At 42.7% G+C, this 15,966-nt stretch overlaps 1 protein-coding gene across 6 annotated transcripts in view; it reads left to right on the top strand.

The window, feature by feature from the left end:
• KIF2A (kinesin family member 2A) overlaps nt 1-15,966 on the top strand; it is a 103,482-nt gene that overhangs the window by 47,855 nt on the left and 39,661 nt on the right. For all 6 annotated transcript variants that reach the window (XM_038402347.2, XM_038402348.2, XM_038402349.2 and 3 more), the window contains exons 9-15: nt 374-536; nt 10,454-10,544; nt 10,774-10,837; nt 12,131-12,222; nt 12,435-12,577; nt 13,365-13,569; nt 14,802-14,912. In XM_038402347.2, coding sequence (XP_038258275.1) covers nt 374-536; nt 10,454-10,544; nt 10,774-10,837; nt 12,131-12,222; nt 12,435-12,577; nt 13,365-13,569; nt 14,802-14,912 — 869 coding nt within the window. The remainder of the gene's footprint in view (nt 1-373; nt 537-10,453; nt 10,545-10,773; nt 10,838-12,130; nt 12,223-12,434; nt 12,578-13,364; nt 13,570-14,801; nt 14,913-15,966) is intronic.

The following is a 15,966-nucleotide window of genomic DNA, read 5'->3' on the forward strand; positions in this document are numbered from 1 at the left end:
ATAAAACCTTAGAAGAATTAAAGCATTTTTTTAGAACATAATTATAGAACAAACAGGCAATTGTGAATTATGAAGCTATCATTCTTTCAAGTGATAGTAGAAAGGTGCTCAGAAACTGCATTTTCAAAACTTTAGTAATTTGTATAATCACTAGAACTCCACAATGGAATTATACACTTAAGAATCATAATGTGCCTGATTTTTTTTAAAATGTAGGGATCAGAAGCTGAGATCCATGGCATCACATTTACTTGGAGCAGTTTCATTACCTTGGACATTGTAAGAATGTAGATGACCAAATGGTGTAAAAGTTAATATGCATAGATAGTGTATATATAGATTCATATTTATATATCAATCATTTATTTTATAGAAACTGTAATGAAAGACCTTGATGTAATCACAATTCCTAGTAAAGATGTTGTGATGGTACATGAACCAAAACAAAAGGTGGATTTAACAAGGTTCCTAGAAAACCAAACTTTTCGCTTTGACTATGCCTTTGATGACACTGCTCCTAATGAAATGGTTTACAGGTATGTGTGTATACTTTTTGTGACTATTTTCCTATTTTTTTTTTTTTACTTGACCCTAGACTTTACTCCTCCTCCTACAATTGATCTTCAAATCTGTTTGCCACTTCCATAGCTTTGCCCATGTATATTTTTCCTTTAACTCAGTTTGTGCTGAATTCATCTGTCCCATAACCTCCACTTGCCTTGAGTATTGTAATTCTCTTCCCTTCCTCAAATCACATCTTTCTAGACCAGGATGTGTAGAATGTTGCTTCCTCCCTTCTCATGCATGCAGTATGTGACTTCATTAACCCTTTCATCAGACCAGTCTGTTGGCCATGTGGTCACTTTTAGGATCCAGTTAAAAATCACCCTCCATATTTTAAAAGCCCTTTATTGATGCAGATTGGAGCATACCTATGTTTTTGCATGTTTCTTTTTCTATTTCTTTCACCAGTCCCTCCCTTCATCCAATGCTAGCCTCTGTTCTGTCCTGGCCTCTGGGAACCTTCTATCTGTAGTGCATGCGCTCTAGAACATTTTTTGCATCATATTTAATAATCTGCATTTCTCCAATCTCTGTACCTCTTTAATTTCACTCTTCCTTTGGTATTATTTTTCTCCTATCTTTGTAACTGAACTGTTTAACTCTGAAAGGAGTTTTAAGTTTGTATGAAAGTTTGTGTACTTAGATCCTTGTGCATGGTTTCTTTCATAAGACTTAATAAAAAGTGCTTGCATATATATAATACACACATGCGTGCGCACACACTCTCTTACACTGAAACAGTAAATCTCAGATCTCTTATGTTAGAGGTTTCTCTCTTCCCTTCATACAGCATGGTGGTGTGTTTTCTTCCATTTTTTTTTGTTTCTTATTTGGGAGGATAATCAAATTTAGCCTTCCCATTAAAGAAGTATTTGAAAAAAGATATGTATTTTAATAATAATCTACCATTACTACCATTTAGTTATGTCACAAAGAAAAGATGATTTAGTGTGATGAATTCCAGTTTAATTCAGGATTTTAAATCCTCTCATATTTTCATACTGAAAATTAAATTTGGGAATCAGGAGCGTTCAGCTCTACTGCATAATCATCTATCTATCTTTTTTTGATGACCTCGTCTATTGCAGTATTTTCTACACTCATGGCAGTCAGGCTAATGTCCTCTTAAATATATAAAAAGTTATATCACATCTTAGTTTTAAACCTGATACTACTTCTGGATTTTCAGGAAGAACTAATCTTTGTATTTCTGAAAGCCTAGGATTGCATTTAAGGAACATACCAAGAGTAAAGTTGGAGTATCTTTGGGCTAGGTACCATGTTAGCTCTTGAACGGTCAAGGATTTATTTTATTAAACGTTTCTTAGATATATTTGTGCTTCTGACTTGTGTTAAAACAAATTGTCTGTTCAATATACATTGTAAGTATATAATGTCAAACCCATTTATATGAAAAGCTACATGTGCATATTCTCAGGCTAGACAGACCATATTTTTTTGTAATAGATCATAAATATAAAAGATACAACTTCCAACCTATTTTAAATGTCCTCCATCTAATTCCATGTGAGAAAACAGGTTGAAGTAAGTGCACCAGAAGAAAAAAGATGCTGCATATACATTGTTAGGTGTAAACGGTCTTGGAAAAAAAAATGGGACTTTGTTGCAGTGTCTTCCTTCAGGCTTTCCTGTGCCTTAGAGGTTTTCATGAAGTAATATTCCCTGTAACAAACTTTCCTTTCAAGTGATAATATTATTACCCTTGCCCTGGCTACTTGAGAGGGAAAGTTTGTGACCCCATTTCTGCATAGTTGATGTCTCCTAACAAATTAAGTATACTCCAGGAATCTTCAAGCTTTTCCTATGTAATCTAGGGTTTTCTAAAACACTATCTCCGGCATTTGTGACCTCTTCAAAGCCTCTAGAGAGATAGTGCTTTCTTCTGACGAAAAAGTGAAAGAAATTGGAATCATCTTCCATGTTTACTTAATCTTGGAGGTCTAATTCAGGAAGAGCATACATAAGCAGAGGAATTACTATACTGAATAGACCAACGGTTCATCTGTTCCAGTATCCTGCTTCTGGCACTGGCCAATACTACCTCCTTGGGGAGACTATAAAATACACGTAGCCAGTTGTGCACTATTATATCATTAATATGAGGAATTTCCCCAAGGCTAGTTGATTACCAACTTGTTCTTAAGTAACAAGATGGAGAGATCTTGTCTCTTTAGTTTTGGCTAATATAACTTAATGATCTGGGCTACTAGTCTGTTGGGTACAGAAATTCATTTAGGGAAGTTTTATGGCCTTTGTTATGTAGGAGGTCAGACTAGATGGTCACAATGGTCCATTCTGGCTTTATAATATATGAATATGTTGGCCTATGAACAAAGTTGTCCTACTTCCATCTTTTATCTAGTCTATTTTTATTTTCCCTGTTGCCTCCCTTACAGAGGAATCTAAGTGCTGAGTCACAGAACATTTTCCTTGAATTAATCTGGGGTTTGTTTATAAGGCTTCTAGTCAGAAGCCATTCTTCTTCAAATGATTGCTAGTCAGTACCAAGTAGGTGTGTGCGTGCCACGTGCATGATTGTCGAAAGGTTTTTCCTTAGCGGTACTCATCGGGTCGACTGTGGAGCTCTCTGAAGTGGTGCCTTCAATATAGGTTCCATGAATATAGGTTCCTGTCAACCTGCCGCCTCTTCAGTTCCTTCTTACCACCAGTGATGGTTGTTGAAGCAGCTCCTCTCTTGCGTTAGTAAGCGATTCCCTAGTGGACTCTCCTTTTCACTCTGTAAATAGTTTGAAAGTCTTAGGGATAAAGTTATAGTTAGTGATAAGTGTCGTAGTTAGCTAAATTTTAGTTGGGGGTTAACCTCCTCACTGTTTTGTTCCCATCCTGGGGACTGGGGCATGCCTCGGTCTCAGGGTTTCAAGCCTTGGGGGTCCTGCCTGAAGCCTGTGCCAAGGGGAGACCCACACTATTCCTATCTAAAGTGTCTTGGAGAGGGACACCAGTCCGACAGGTGTAAAATCTTCAGGGGTTTTAAGCCCAGAACAAAGAAGGAGCCGGACTTTCATTGAAGCTCCTTCTAATGGAGTCAGCTTTTCAACCTCAACAACCCAAGCAGCATCTAGCCAGGCCATTCAGTGCGCAGTGCATTGGCGTCAATACGGGAAGCCTCTGCACCGAAGAAGGACTCATCCAAAGGGCCGTGGCACCGCCATTCCCTGGCACAGATGACCAGCTCTAGTGCGAGGCACCGCTTGCAGTTGCTGATGCTGCACAAGAAAAAGACTGCTGACGGGGCACTCCCCTGATAGGGCAGTGAAGCAAGCGGGCACCAGTAGGGTGTGTCCTGCGCTGGAACACCCAGCCTCGTGTATGCCTAGACCAGTGCTGTAGACTCTGGCCTGTCGGGGAGGTCCGTTGAGTCCATCCACAGTGGACTCCCCAGTGCAGGAACATTTGGAGGAGGACTTGGATGCTCTCTCCACACTGGAGACATTTGAGGTGGGCAGGGAGCTGATTGCCATGACAGCCCAGTTCCCCGCTCCACTGGCAGGTGCACAGACTTTGGCAACATCGTCAGCACTGGCACCGATGCTGATCCGGCATGGGGCAAGCCCCCTATGATGTGGCACCAATCACCTTCACCACAGCACTGATCCCCGGCACTGTCTTGATCTGCACCACCCTGGTCAGATTTGGACTTCTCCTCAGAGGTGGACTCCTAAGCTTCAGGTGGAGCCGGCACCACTCCCAGTGCTGCATTAGGCAATACCAAGGACAACTGGGGCCTATACTGTCCTGGCTTCTGCAGTGGCAGGGACCGACACAGTGGCCCTTCTGGACACCATGGGCCTATCACCAAATCCAGGGTCAGGGTTCCAGGTCTCTGTTGGGTGTCTGTAGCCTGGGAGCCTCCTCAGGGCAGGGATGCACAAGCTCAGGCCGACTATGATGTCGGCATGGGCACTGAAGTGGTTGCGGCAGCAGATGCTACTGCCATCTCCTGCACCTCTCTAGCGGCGCAAGGGGATCCCCGTAAGCCGGAGACAAGAAGATCTCGTGCCTCCAAGGGCATCGTCCTCCTCCTCCTCCCTGAATGAAACAGTAGCAGGCACCTCCACCACTCTGCCTGCTATGGACACCAGGGCCCATCAAGACCTGCTCAGGAGAGTGGCCCAGCACCTGAACTTGCAGGCAGAGGAGGTCTCTGAGGATATGGATCCCATGGTGGATATTCTGCCCCCTGAAGGGCCCACGAGGGTGGCTCTGCTCCTCATCAAAACCATAGAGAATACCACCAAGGCGCTGTGGCATACGCCCACCTCTATCCTGCCGACAGCCAAGGGTGTAGAGCGCAAATACTTTGTGCCTTCCAAGGCGTATGAGCATCTCTTCACCATCCCCAACATGGGATCCTGGTGGTGGAGGCGGCGAACACACCAAGAGCGTCAGGGCAATGGGGGCCTACCCCTAAATCCAAGGATGCTAAGAAGCTAGACCTCTTCGGCTGGAAAGTCTACTCCACTGGGATGTTCCAGCTTTGCATAGCAAATTAGCAAGCAGTCCTGAGCCACTGTGCTTATAATTCCTGGAGCTCTTTGGCTAAATTCCAGGAATTGCTCCCAGTTGACTAGCACTCAGAGTTTGGAGTGGTTCTGGAGGAGGGAAAGGTTGCTAGGACCTCTCTTCAGGCCACCCTGGACTCAGCTGACTTGGCCACCTGCTCTATGGATATGGCCATAGCTATGAGACGCAGCTCTAGGCTACAGGGCTCAGGGCTCCCACATGTATCCAGAACACAATTCAGGACCTGCCCTTCGACTGCTTTGGTCTCTCTGCGGAACAGATAAACTCAAGGCTGCAAAGCCTTAATAACTCGTGGGTGACTCTCAAGTCTTTGGGGCTGCACACACCAGCCCCACAAAGAAAGGCATTTAAGCCCCAGGCCATCCAATGATTCTACTCTGCCCCGCTTCCTACTGTAGTCCTGTCTGGGAGTGGCAAAGTAATAGGAGGCGCTCATTTCAGTCCTCCTCCGGCCAAGGGCAGTGCTTGGCTAAGCAGCCCTCTGGCTCAAAGCCAAACTTTTGAAGATGCACCCGAGGACAGAGCACCAGTTCAATACCCGGATCCTTCTCCTCCCTTCATGAACTGTCTATCCCATTTCTACCGTGCCTGGGCTCAAATAACCACAGACTATTGGGTCTTGAGCACAGTAGAATTGGGATATTCTCTCCAATTCTGTTCTCTCCCACCCATCTACCCCATCCCTCTTCAGGGATCCTTCTCGCGAGCAACCTCTACTGCAGGAAGTGCAAACGCTTCTACAGCTGGGGGGCTGTAGAGGAGGTTCCTCTGGAGTTTGGGGCAGGGGATTCTATTCCTGTTACAACTTAATCTTAGACCTGCGAAACCTCAACAAATTCATGAAGAAACTGAAGTTCCGCATGGTCTCTCTGGCCTCCATCATTCCCTCTCTGGATCCGGGAGACTGGTACACCACCCTTGATTTGACGGACGTGTACTTTCACATCTTCATAATCCCTTCCCACAGACTAGTTCTGCGATTTGTGGTCAGCGGCATGCATTTTCAGTTCACGGTCCTCCCCTTCTGCCTATGGGTGTTCACCAAGTGCATGGCGGTCGTGGTGGCCTTCCTTTGAAAGAGTCAGGTGCAAGTCGTCTTGAACCTAGACGATTGGCTCATCAGGGGCCGGTCCCGAGCCCAGGTGGAGGAACACGTGAACCTGGTACGTATGATGTTTCTCAATCTTGGTATCCTCCTCAATGAGGCAAAGTTGAGTCTGGCTCCCACTCAAAGAATAGAATTCATCCGGGCCCTCCTGGACTTCACCCAGCCAGGGCTTTCCTGCCTTAGTCTCGTTTTCTAGCCATGAGCGCCCTCATACAAGGCCTCCACTAGTTCCCCACCACAACAGCCAGAAACTGCCTAAAATTACTTGGGCATATGGCAGCATGCACTTACGTGGTGTAGTACACAAGGCTGTGCTGCCGCCCCCTCCAGGTGTGGCTGTCCCAAGGGTACAGATCAAACCGGGACCATCTGGACAGTTTGGTCACGCTCTCTCCTTGGACTCTCGAGTACCTCCGGTGGTGGCTCAATCCACAGATAGTCTGTGCCCAAGTGCCTTTTTCAAAACCTCAGCCATTGCTGTCACTAGACACGGATGCATCAGTGCTGGGGTGGGGAGCACACCTGGGCAACCTCAGAACTCAAGGCCTATGGTCCCAAGCGGAACTATCACTACACATTAACGTCACAGAGCTACGGGCAGTGCATCTAGCTTGCCAGACATTTCAGGGCAAATATGTATCAGTGTTGACAGACAACATGTGATGTTCTGTGTAAACAGGGTGGTACTCACTCATCTCCCCTGTGCCAGGAAGCCCTCCAGTTGTGGAACTTTTGTATTGACCATGCGATACAGCTGGAGGAGTCTTATCTGCCGGGTGGACAGAACAAAGTAGCCAATCGCCTCAGCAGATCTTTCCACGGCCACAAATGGTCTCTCTGACTGGACATTGTCAGCAATGTCTTCTGGAGGTGGGGATCTCCCTAGATAGACCTGTTCACGACACGAGGCAATAGGAATTGCTAGTAGTTCTGCTCCTTCCTGAATCACAGCCCTGGCTCAGTTGTGGACGCCTTTCTTCTCTCGTGGACAGGGCACCTGCTGTATGCATTCCCACTGTTCCCTCTCATCCATGAGGTTCTCCTCAAGGTCTGGCAGGACAAGGTTTCGCTGATTCTCATAGCACTGGTGTGGCCCCGCCAACACTGGTTCTCCATGCTGTTGAATCTCGTGATGGACATGCCCATGACCTTGCCCATGATTCCAGACCTCATTACACAAGACTACAGCAGACTTCAGCACCCTAGCCTGGAGTGACTCCACCTCACCGTGTGGAAAATCCATGGTTAAACCGGTTAGAGCTCCAGTGCTCCGATTCAGTTAGGGAGGTTTTCCTTGGCAGTGGAAAGCCCTCCACTTGTACCACTTATCTAGCCAAATGGAAAAGGTTCTCTATTTAGTCCGCACAGAAGGGTACCCCTCCGCTGCAGGCCTCAATCTCCTTTATACTGAACTACTTACTCTACTTAAAGTAGCAAGGGCTGACAGTCTCATCCATCAAGGTGCATCTGGCTGCTATTTCCACTTTCCACCTGGGTGCAGCAGGCCGGTCAGTATTTGCTAACCCCGTGATGGGACCCTTCCTTAAAGGGCTAGAGGCTGTACCCCCAGATACAGCAACCGGTCCCTCTATGGGACCTTAATCTGGTCCTCTCAAGGCTCATGGGGAGGCCCCCCCATTCGAACATCTAGCAACTTGTTCTCTGCTTTACCTCACTTGGAAAGTGGTGTTTCTCATGGCTATAACTCCATCTAGAAGTGTCTAAGCTCAAAGCTTTAACGTCTGAGCCATCTTATACAGTGCTTTATAAGGACAAGGTGCAGTTGCGGCTGCGTTCGCCCTTTCTCCCTAAAGTAGGCTCACAATTTCATGCAGATCAGGACATTTTTCTACCAGTGTTCTTCTTGAAGCTTCATGCTCATGACCGGGAACGCAGGCTCCATTCCTTAGATGTTAGACGGGCACTGGCTTTTTACACTGTTTAGGAAGTCGACACAACTCTTCATAGACATTGCTGAGAGAATGAAAAGGCTGCCGGTCTCATCCCAATGAATCTCTTCATAAATCACTGCCTGTATCAGGCCGTCCTACAACCTGGCAAAGATACTGGCCCCAGCATTGATAGCACACTCCATGAGAGCGCAAGCTTCACCTGCTGCGTTCCTGGTGCAGGTCCCCATTCAGGACATCTGCAGGGTGGCGACGTGGTCATCTGTTTGTACCTTTGTCGCACTACGCCATTTCACAACTATTCTACCAAACAATGCCGCATTTGGTAGAGCAGTGCTTCAGTGAGCAATTCGGTGAACTCCGATCCCTTCTCCAGGGGAATGCTTGGGAGTTACCTATCTGAAATTGACATGAGCAATCGCTTAAGAAAAAAGGTTCCCTACCTTTCGTAACTGTTCTTTTAGATGTGTTGCTCCTGTCCATTCCAAGACCCACCAGCCTTCCCTTTGTCAGAATATACGGCAAGAAGGAACTGAAGAGGTGTCGGGTCGGCAGGAACCATACATGACCATGCAGACGCCACTCCAGGGGGCTCCACAGCTGACCCCATAGGTACTGCTAAGGAAAAACCTTCCAACGATCGTGCATGCATCGCGCGCACACTTACTTGAAATGGACATGAGCAACACATCTTGAAGGACAACAGTTACGAAAGGTAGGTAACCATTTTCCCCCCCCCGCCCCTCCCAAAAGAAGCAAGATAATTTTTCATAGTTGATGCACAGAATGGGGGACAGCAGTTACTTGCTCCAACTTAGGGAGTCTTGAGCCGACATCCGAATATTTGCATTTTAGTTATATCCTTGTACAGCGCTTAAAGAGTGGGACCCGGGTTTTCAGAATGTGCACATTCAAAAACACACATGCAGAATTACCATGAATAATGCAGTCCTGTGAACCATGCACAAATCATGTGCTTATAACACTGTGAAAGCATCAGCTAAAAAACTGCTGTCTAAGTTATAAGTAGTATTATTTGGGGTAAGGAATTAGAGCTTTTCTAAATTGAGCAAGTGTTCTTAAGCAGTACAACTTTTTTTTTTAGCTAGAGAGAATTTTTTTTAGTGGTGTTTTTGTAAGATCCTGAAATTGAGGGTGGGGGGAGAGAATCTCTATAAATGGCTATTTCCAGGATTTGGTGTTACTGCTCAGTGCATCTATGAGCTAAAAAGTTTTAGTTACTTTTAAACTCTGTTTAACTGTTCCGATGCTTATTACACACTGTATAATTGTTAGGCTCTTTTCCATTGATCTTATCCTGTGCCCAAATCTACTCAGTTATCAAGGGCTCATTCTTCTTTTATTAATTTAGGTCTCCTTTTTATGGTAAATTAAGTTGACAGTAATTGGAGTTCTGAAAACCAGTTTTTTTCGAAAGGGATCACTATCCTATAAGAAGCAAAGAATTTGTCCCCTAAATATAGCAAATTATGTATTTTTCAAGAGTACTTCCTCACTGATCCTTTGTAATCTAAAATGCTTATGCTCTTTCCTTCTGAGAGTTGTCTTTTACCCATGGCAGATAAAAAAACAACTGAAACAGGAAAATTTCAGTGGCCTTCCCTTAAAAACTTAGGAAACCTGTGTACTTAGAGGTACACAAAGGTGTTTGTCCAGGCAAATACCTAATAGTCACTTAATATACATTTTCTCCTCTCCCCTCCCCCCCCAAAAGTAGTGCAAATTAATTCCATTCTAAACACAATTTTCATCTAAAGTTACTCCTATATTTTTCTACTGATGGGAGTATTGGTGTGTCATGTCTGATTTGGTTGTTAGAGAAGAGATAGGATAATGTGTGACTTGTTTTGTTTTGCCAGGTCTCTCGGCTATGGAAGTATCTATTACAGAATTCAACTGCAAAGAAGTTGTTAGGGGTTTGGAGAGCTTGTGAAATCTTCTCCTTTTTGAAGCACCTGCTTAACTATTGGTTACTAGGCAGAAAACATGATGTGACTGTTACATTTGACTAGGGATGCAGTAACTTGTGTAAGAAATTACTCTGTTAGTGCAAATCCACTGTCAGTATACATAACTACAATAAACTGTTTAAAATATTGTTTTAATCCTTTGATTTAGACAGTCTTTCCTAGCAAAACTTTCTAATAGTAACTTATTGAGCAAATACTTAAGAAAATGTTTAGGAAAAAAAGAGTTCTTATGATGTGGGAAAATGTTGGATTTACATTTAACTTTGCTAAACTTCAATGAAAAACCTCTAATGCGTCTGCTTTTTTGATTTAAGGTTTACAGCTCGACCATTAGTGGAGACCATATTTGAAAGAGGAATGGCCACATGTTTTGCATATGGGCAAACAGGCAGTGGAAAAACCCATGTAAGCAATTCTTGTAAGCTCAGTAACACAATGTATCCACAATACAATTTTCTTTGTCAACACTTTTTCACTTAATTGGTTCACTTATTAAATAACCAGACTTGTAGAAGAGCTCTGTGTAGCTTGAAAGCTTGTCCCTCTCACCAACACAAGTTAGTCCAATAAAAATACATTACCTCACCCAACTTGTGCCTCTGATAATAAACATGTTTTGCCATTTTTATTTTAGACTATGGGTGGTGACTTTTCAGGAAAGAACCAAGATTGTTCTAAAGGAATTTATGCACTTGCAGGTAAGTAATCTGGTGCGTGCATGTATTTTTTTGCCAGTTGCAGGAGATAAACAGAAAGTAGAAAAATCTAGTTTACCCATTTTAATTTAAGTGCCTACATATTTTGCATTATTATAGAAGGGAGGCACCAAAATAGCTTTTAAGCTTGTAAACTTTGTCTACTTGAATATATGTATCAGTGTAGTTAAGAAAGTTTGAGTATAAATGGCTGAGAAATTGAGCTTCCTATTTGTAGGGGTTTCTGTAACTCTCTCCAAAATATTTTGCTAGTTTTAACTCCAAAAGGAATTCTTATGACAAATATGCTAACTCTTTAAAAGAAGGCCTTAGAATGTGTAGGAGTGTGTGGCCATCCCTCTCTGTCAATCTCTAAGGGAGGCTATGCCTCCTAGCTGTCATGTGCTTAGAATGATAATCTGTAAAAGGGGGAAATTAGCTGTCTCTAGAGCTCAGGCCCTCTGGGCTGAACAGTATTTTGTTGTCAGGGCTCAAGACCTCAATCAGAGTGGTGCACCCAAACAGTACAGTACAAACTCTGCAGGGCAGAACAGTGAATAATCTAGGGGCCCAGGCCCTCCGGCAGGGCAGAGCAATAAAGGGTTTAACGTCCTAGCTCTGACAGATGCTAGACTAAGACAGGTCCCCTGGCCTAAGGTGGGGAGATTAGGGGTGAGGTAGTAGGGGGTCCCAGCCTAGGGCCCTAACAGTGGTGGACTGTTCTGCCACTAGGTCGGCAGGGATCTGGCTGCAACACGCTGACCTGGGTTCAGGCAGCAAAGCAACTAGACTGTTGTCGGCTGTTCCTGGGCTACTTCCTACCCTCCCTTTGGGGTGTACCTGAATCCTGGGATCATCCTCCATCTCCCTGGGGTACACCACCAATGGCAATCCCAGCAGCTCCTCAGCCTCTTGGAGCTCTGGTGAGTCCTTAGGACAGCAGTGGTTTTCTGCATGCTCCTGCTCCAGGAGCAGGTTGGAAGTGTATGTCTTCCTCGGCAGCTCCAGCTCAACAGAGCTGCAGGACCCGCCTTTTGTACTTTCTGTTCTTGTCCCACCCCTCTTCTTCTGGTGGAGTGGGTGTGGCCTTCCAGGTTCCACCTACCAGGGGGCATATGGCTTTTACTCCCTGTCAATCTCCAAGGGAGGCAATCCCTTTTCACTACAGAATGGAATAGTTGTAACATGTATGCGAGAGATACGTGTTAATAAGACAGACAACTTGTGTATTTAAAGATTCTTGACTAGATGAAAATGCATAACTAGATTTCTGTATATTTGAAAATTTATTCACAGCTCGAGATGTCTTTTTAATGCTAAAGAAGCCAAACTATAAGAAGTTAGAACTTCAAGTATATGCAACATTTTTTGAGATTTACAGTGGGAAGGTAAGTGCAAGTTCTTGATATGGGAAAAATATCTTCAGAGAACACAAGGGTTGTGAACAGAACACAGAAGGATTTCTCATTTTATTTTCATATGGATATTTAGAGCATTTTTCTAATCACTTGTTTGGCTGAATTATTCTGAATTTTATTATTATTATTTAGAATTAAGTGTGTCCTAAAGACTTCTTATTATACCCAAATTTTTTTTTAAGGTTTTTGACTTGTTGAACAGGAAGACCAAATTAAGGGTGCTGGAGGATGGTAAACAGCAGGTCCAAGTGGTGGGATTACAGGAACGGGAGGTTAAATGTGTTGAAGATGTACTCAAGCTTATTGAAATAGGCAACAGCTGCAGGTATCTACTATGTTTTTTAATTAGTTTTTCAGTGTAAATTATAGTGAATCAGAACACTTTCACCGTAATAAGCGTGTGTGTTTGTCATTTCAAAGTCTTAGCTTTCTACACTGTACAATACAGCTTTTCTTGAGTTGATTGACTACAGTTGTGCTGTTGCCTCCTTTTTGGATAAAGGTGGTTTGGTTGTCTGCATCTGCCAAGAGAAGTTGAGATGAATTTTCTGTGTACTGTGAACTGTATGTATTTATGTAACCAGCTTACTGTCTTAATGTCACATTGCTAATACTCTGGAATACTGCCAGATTTTTAGGTTTTAAAAGCCAGCATGCATTTATGTTATGTGACAGAGGTTCTTAACTGTAATTTTTTTTTTTTAAATCCAGCCTTACTGTGTTTAAAAATTGGTCTTTTGCTATGATTATTGCTCTCATTAGATTAAAATGTTCTTTCTAGGATCCAGTTTTAAAATGCTTTGAGTCTGATTATACATTTAACGGTGGGGGAGGGGAAGAATGTTTGGATACTGCTCTTTCTCTTTCATGCTCTCCCCGCTTTTTCCCAGTAGAAGAGATGGAGCAATACATGTAATTTTACTGTTGTCAAGTTGTATTTTGGTAGTGTCCACAACATGCTAGGCACTATCAACACTTATAAGAGAACACTTCCCTGCCCTGAAGAGCTAACTTTCAGGATGCTTCTTTGTGTGCGTGCGTGTGTGTGTGTGGTCCTTCATATGCACTAAATAGTATTCCCCCTCCCCACTTTTTTTTTTTTTTTTTTTAAGAACATCTGGTCAGACATCTGCAAATGCACACTCATCTCGGAGCCATGCAGTATTTCAGATTATTCTCAGAAGAAAAGGGAAACTGCATGGTAAATTTTCTCTGATTGATTTGGCTGGAAATGAAAGAGGAGCAGATACTTCCAGTGCAGATAGGCAAACACGATTGGAAGGTGCTGAAATTAACAAGAGCCTTTTAGCACTCAAGGTAAATAAAATTCACTCAATTGTATTTGAGCAGATGGAAGTCTTCTCCTTCTTCTTCATGTAACAAAAAAAAATCTCTAATAAGATTAGTGTTTGTATAGGTAGGTCTTGTCCACTAAATTGATAAATTGATTGATATGGCATTTAAAATGTTTCCTCTAAATGTTTAAGAGAACACTTGAACTGTATTTCTACTTGTTAATTACTGTGTAACAAGCATGATATAGAACATAAAATTGGCAATATGGTATAAAGATTTTCTTAGCATAAGGATGGGATGGCAACACTATTAATAAGTGACATTCGGGGGCTAGATCCACAAAGGGATTTTGTGCCTAAGTCCAACACTTAAGCACCATTGAGATCCTCAAAACCCTTCCTCAGCTGCCACCTAACCTTGCATGTACTGAATTCCCTAGAACTCCATATTCACAATCCTAATATGTTTCCTTGCTAGACCACGCTTCCGCCGCAAAGTATGGTTATGTGCTTGTTTTTCAGTGCATAACTACAGTGCTGTGATTGTGAACTTGGAGACTAAAGTTTGTCTGCCCTTGACCTGGAGATGTAATTTCTAGCTAAGGTTTACATGTATACATTAGATTTGATCAAGAAAGCATGCTAAAAATAGTTGCATAACTGCAGCACCCTGGGTGGCAGAATGAGCTACCCATCTTAGTACCTAAGGCTGCAGGTGGGATTATACTCAAGGTGGCTAGCCTGTCATGCTGCTTGAGCCGCCACTGCTATAATGTTATTTTTAGTGTGTTAGCTTGATCAAAAAGAAAAGGAGTACTTGTGGCACCTTAGAGACTAACAAATTTATTAGAGCATAAGCTTTCGTGAGCTACAGCTCACTTCATCGGATGTAGCTCACGAAAGCTTATGCTCTAATAAATTTGTTAGTCTCTAAGGTGCCACAAGTACTCCTTTTTCTTTTTGCGAATACAGACTAACACGGCTGCTACTCTGAAGCTTGATCAAAGCTAGTCTGCGTATGTCTGCCTACACTGAAAATTACACCCCCAGCTTGAGTATAGACATACGGTTAGCATTAATTCTGAACTTCCGTCATCACATTAATTGAAGGTGGACTCCTAACATTAACTTAATATTAATTTAAAGTACAGCAACATATCATCCAGTGCTTATATTTTCTGTATGTGGATTGCATTTATATTGAAATATTTTTGCTTTGATTATGAGGAGAACATAAACTTGTTTGTTTTTTAGGAGTGCATTAGAGCCTTAGGCCGAAATAAACCTCATACTCCATTCAGAGCAAGCAAACTTACTCAGGTGCTAAGAGATTCATTCATAGGAGAAAACTCCCGTACCTGTATGGTAAGTGATATATTTATAAAGAGAACAGGAACTGCCTATTAATGATCTTATGGTTTGTCTTGGTAAATTGCTACTGAGAGTGTATATTAAACTTGATTGTATCCAACATATGGCATGACACCTAGAGATCATCTTTCAACAGGAAAATCCTCCCCCTTTTCCTTCTCCCCAGCCAGATATCTTCAGTGTGTGTGTGTTTGGCAGTAGTATCAGAATCTTGGAAAAGATGGGGGGGAAATGCATATGAGTCTCTGACGTGACAAAAAGATAAATTCAGAGCTAGTATCAAGTACTCAGTCTGTAGGATAGTATGCTTGGAGGTGAAAGGGATTATAGAAGTTAGTATAGGAAAATTAAAGAAGGGAATAGAGATATACTTACATCAATGTGCAATATCATTACTCAGCATGCATTCTGAAAAGCTGGAGCTGTTCTACCAAATTGACAGAAGGAACAGATTAGGAGAACCAAAGGTTCTATTATGAAATCTATTTAGTAAAAATGACATTTTGTGTTCCATAACTGTTCTCTCTCAATAACATCTGGATCAAATGTTGAATTTATAAATAGAAATGTGGTGCTCTTCCTGCCCCTCAGCCTCCTCCGAATAGCCGACTCAACTAATTTCACCCAGAACCAGAAAGCTGAGCTGTGTTCTTTCTGGCTTGTGCATGAACACTAGTAATAAAGATTCTGCAAGTTAGTCTTCCATTACTTGTGCCTGTTTTCCATGAGCAGAAATTGGCCATACAGTTAGTTTCTTTAACATTGTTTTATTACTAGTGCACAAGCCAGAATAGACCAAGCTGACTTTGCCATAGCTGTATTAGATCTGCTGTGGTAACAGTGGTGAAAACTTGTTTAAATCAAAAAAGTAAACAGATAGGAATAGGAATACATACGATAGAGTTATTGAATCAGAATGCAGTTCTGATTAAAATCATCCCCCTCTTTGAGTACTACATAGATATCTGTATATTATTTTCCTGATTTCCCAGGTTGAATTTGCTTAATTTTATAATTTTTTGACATCTGTGAGAAGAATTTACTTTTT

Source organism: Dermochelys coriacea, chromosome 5, assembly GCF_009764565.3.
Source record: "Dermochelys coriacea isolate rDerCor1 chromosome 5, rDerCor1.pri.v4, whole genome shotgun sequence".
NCBI classification, from domain to species: Eukaryota; Metazoa; Chordata; order Testudines; family Dermochelyidae; genus Dermochelys; species Dermochelys coriacea.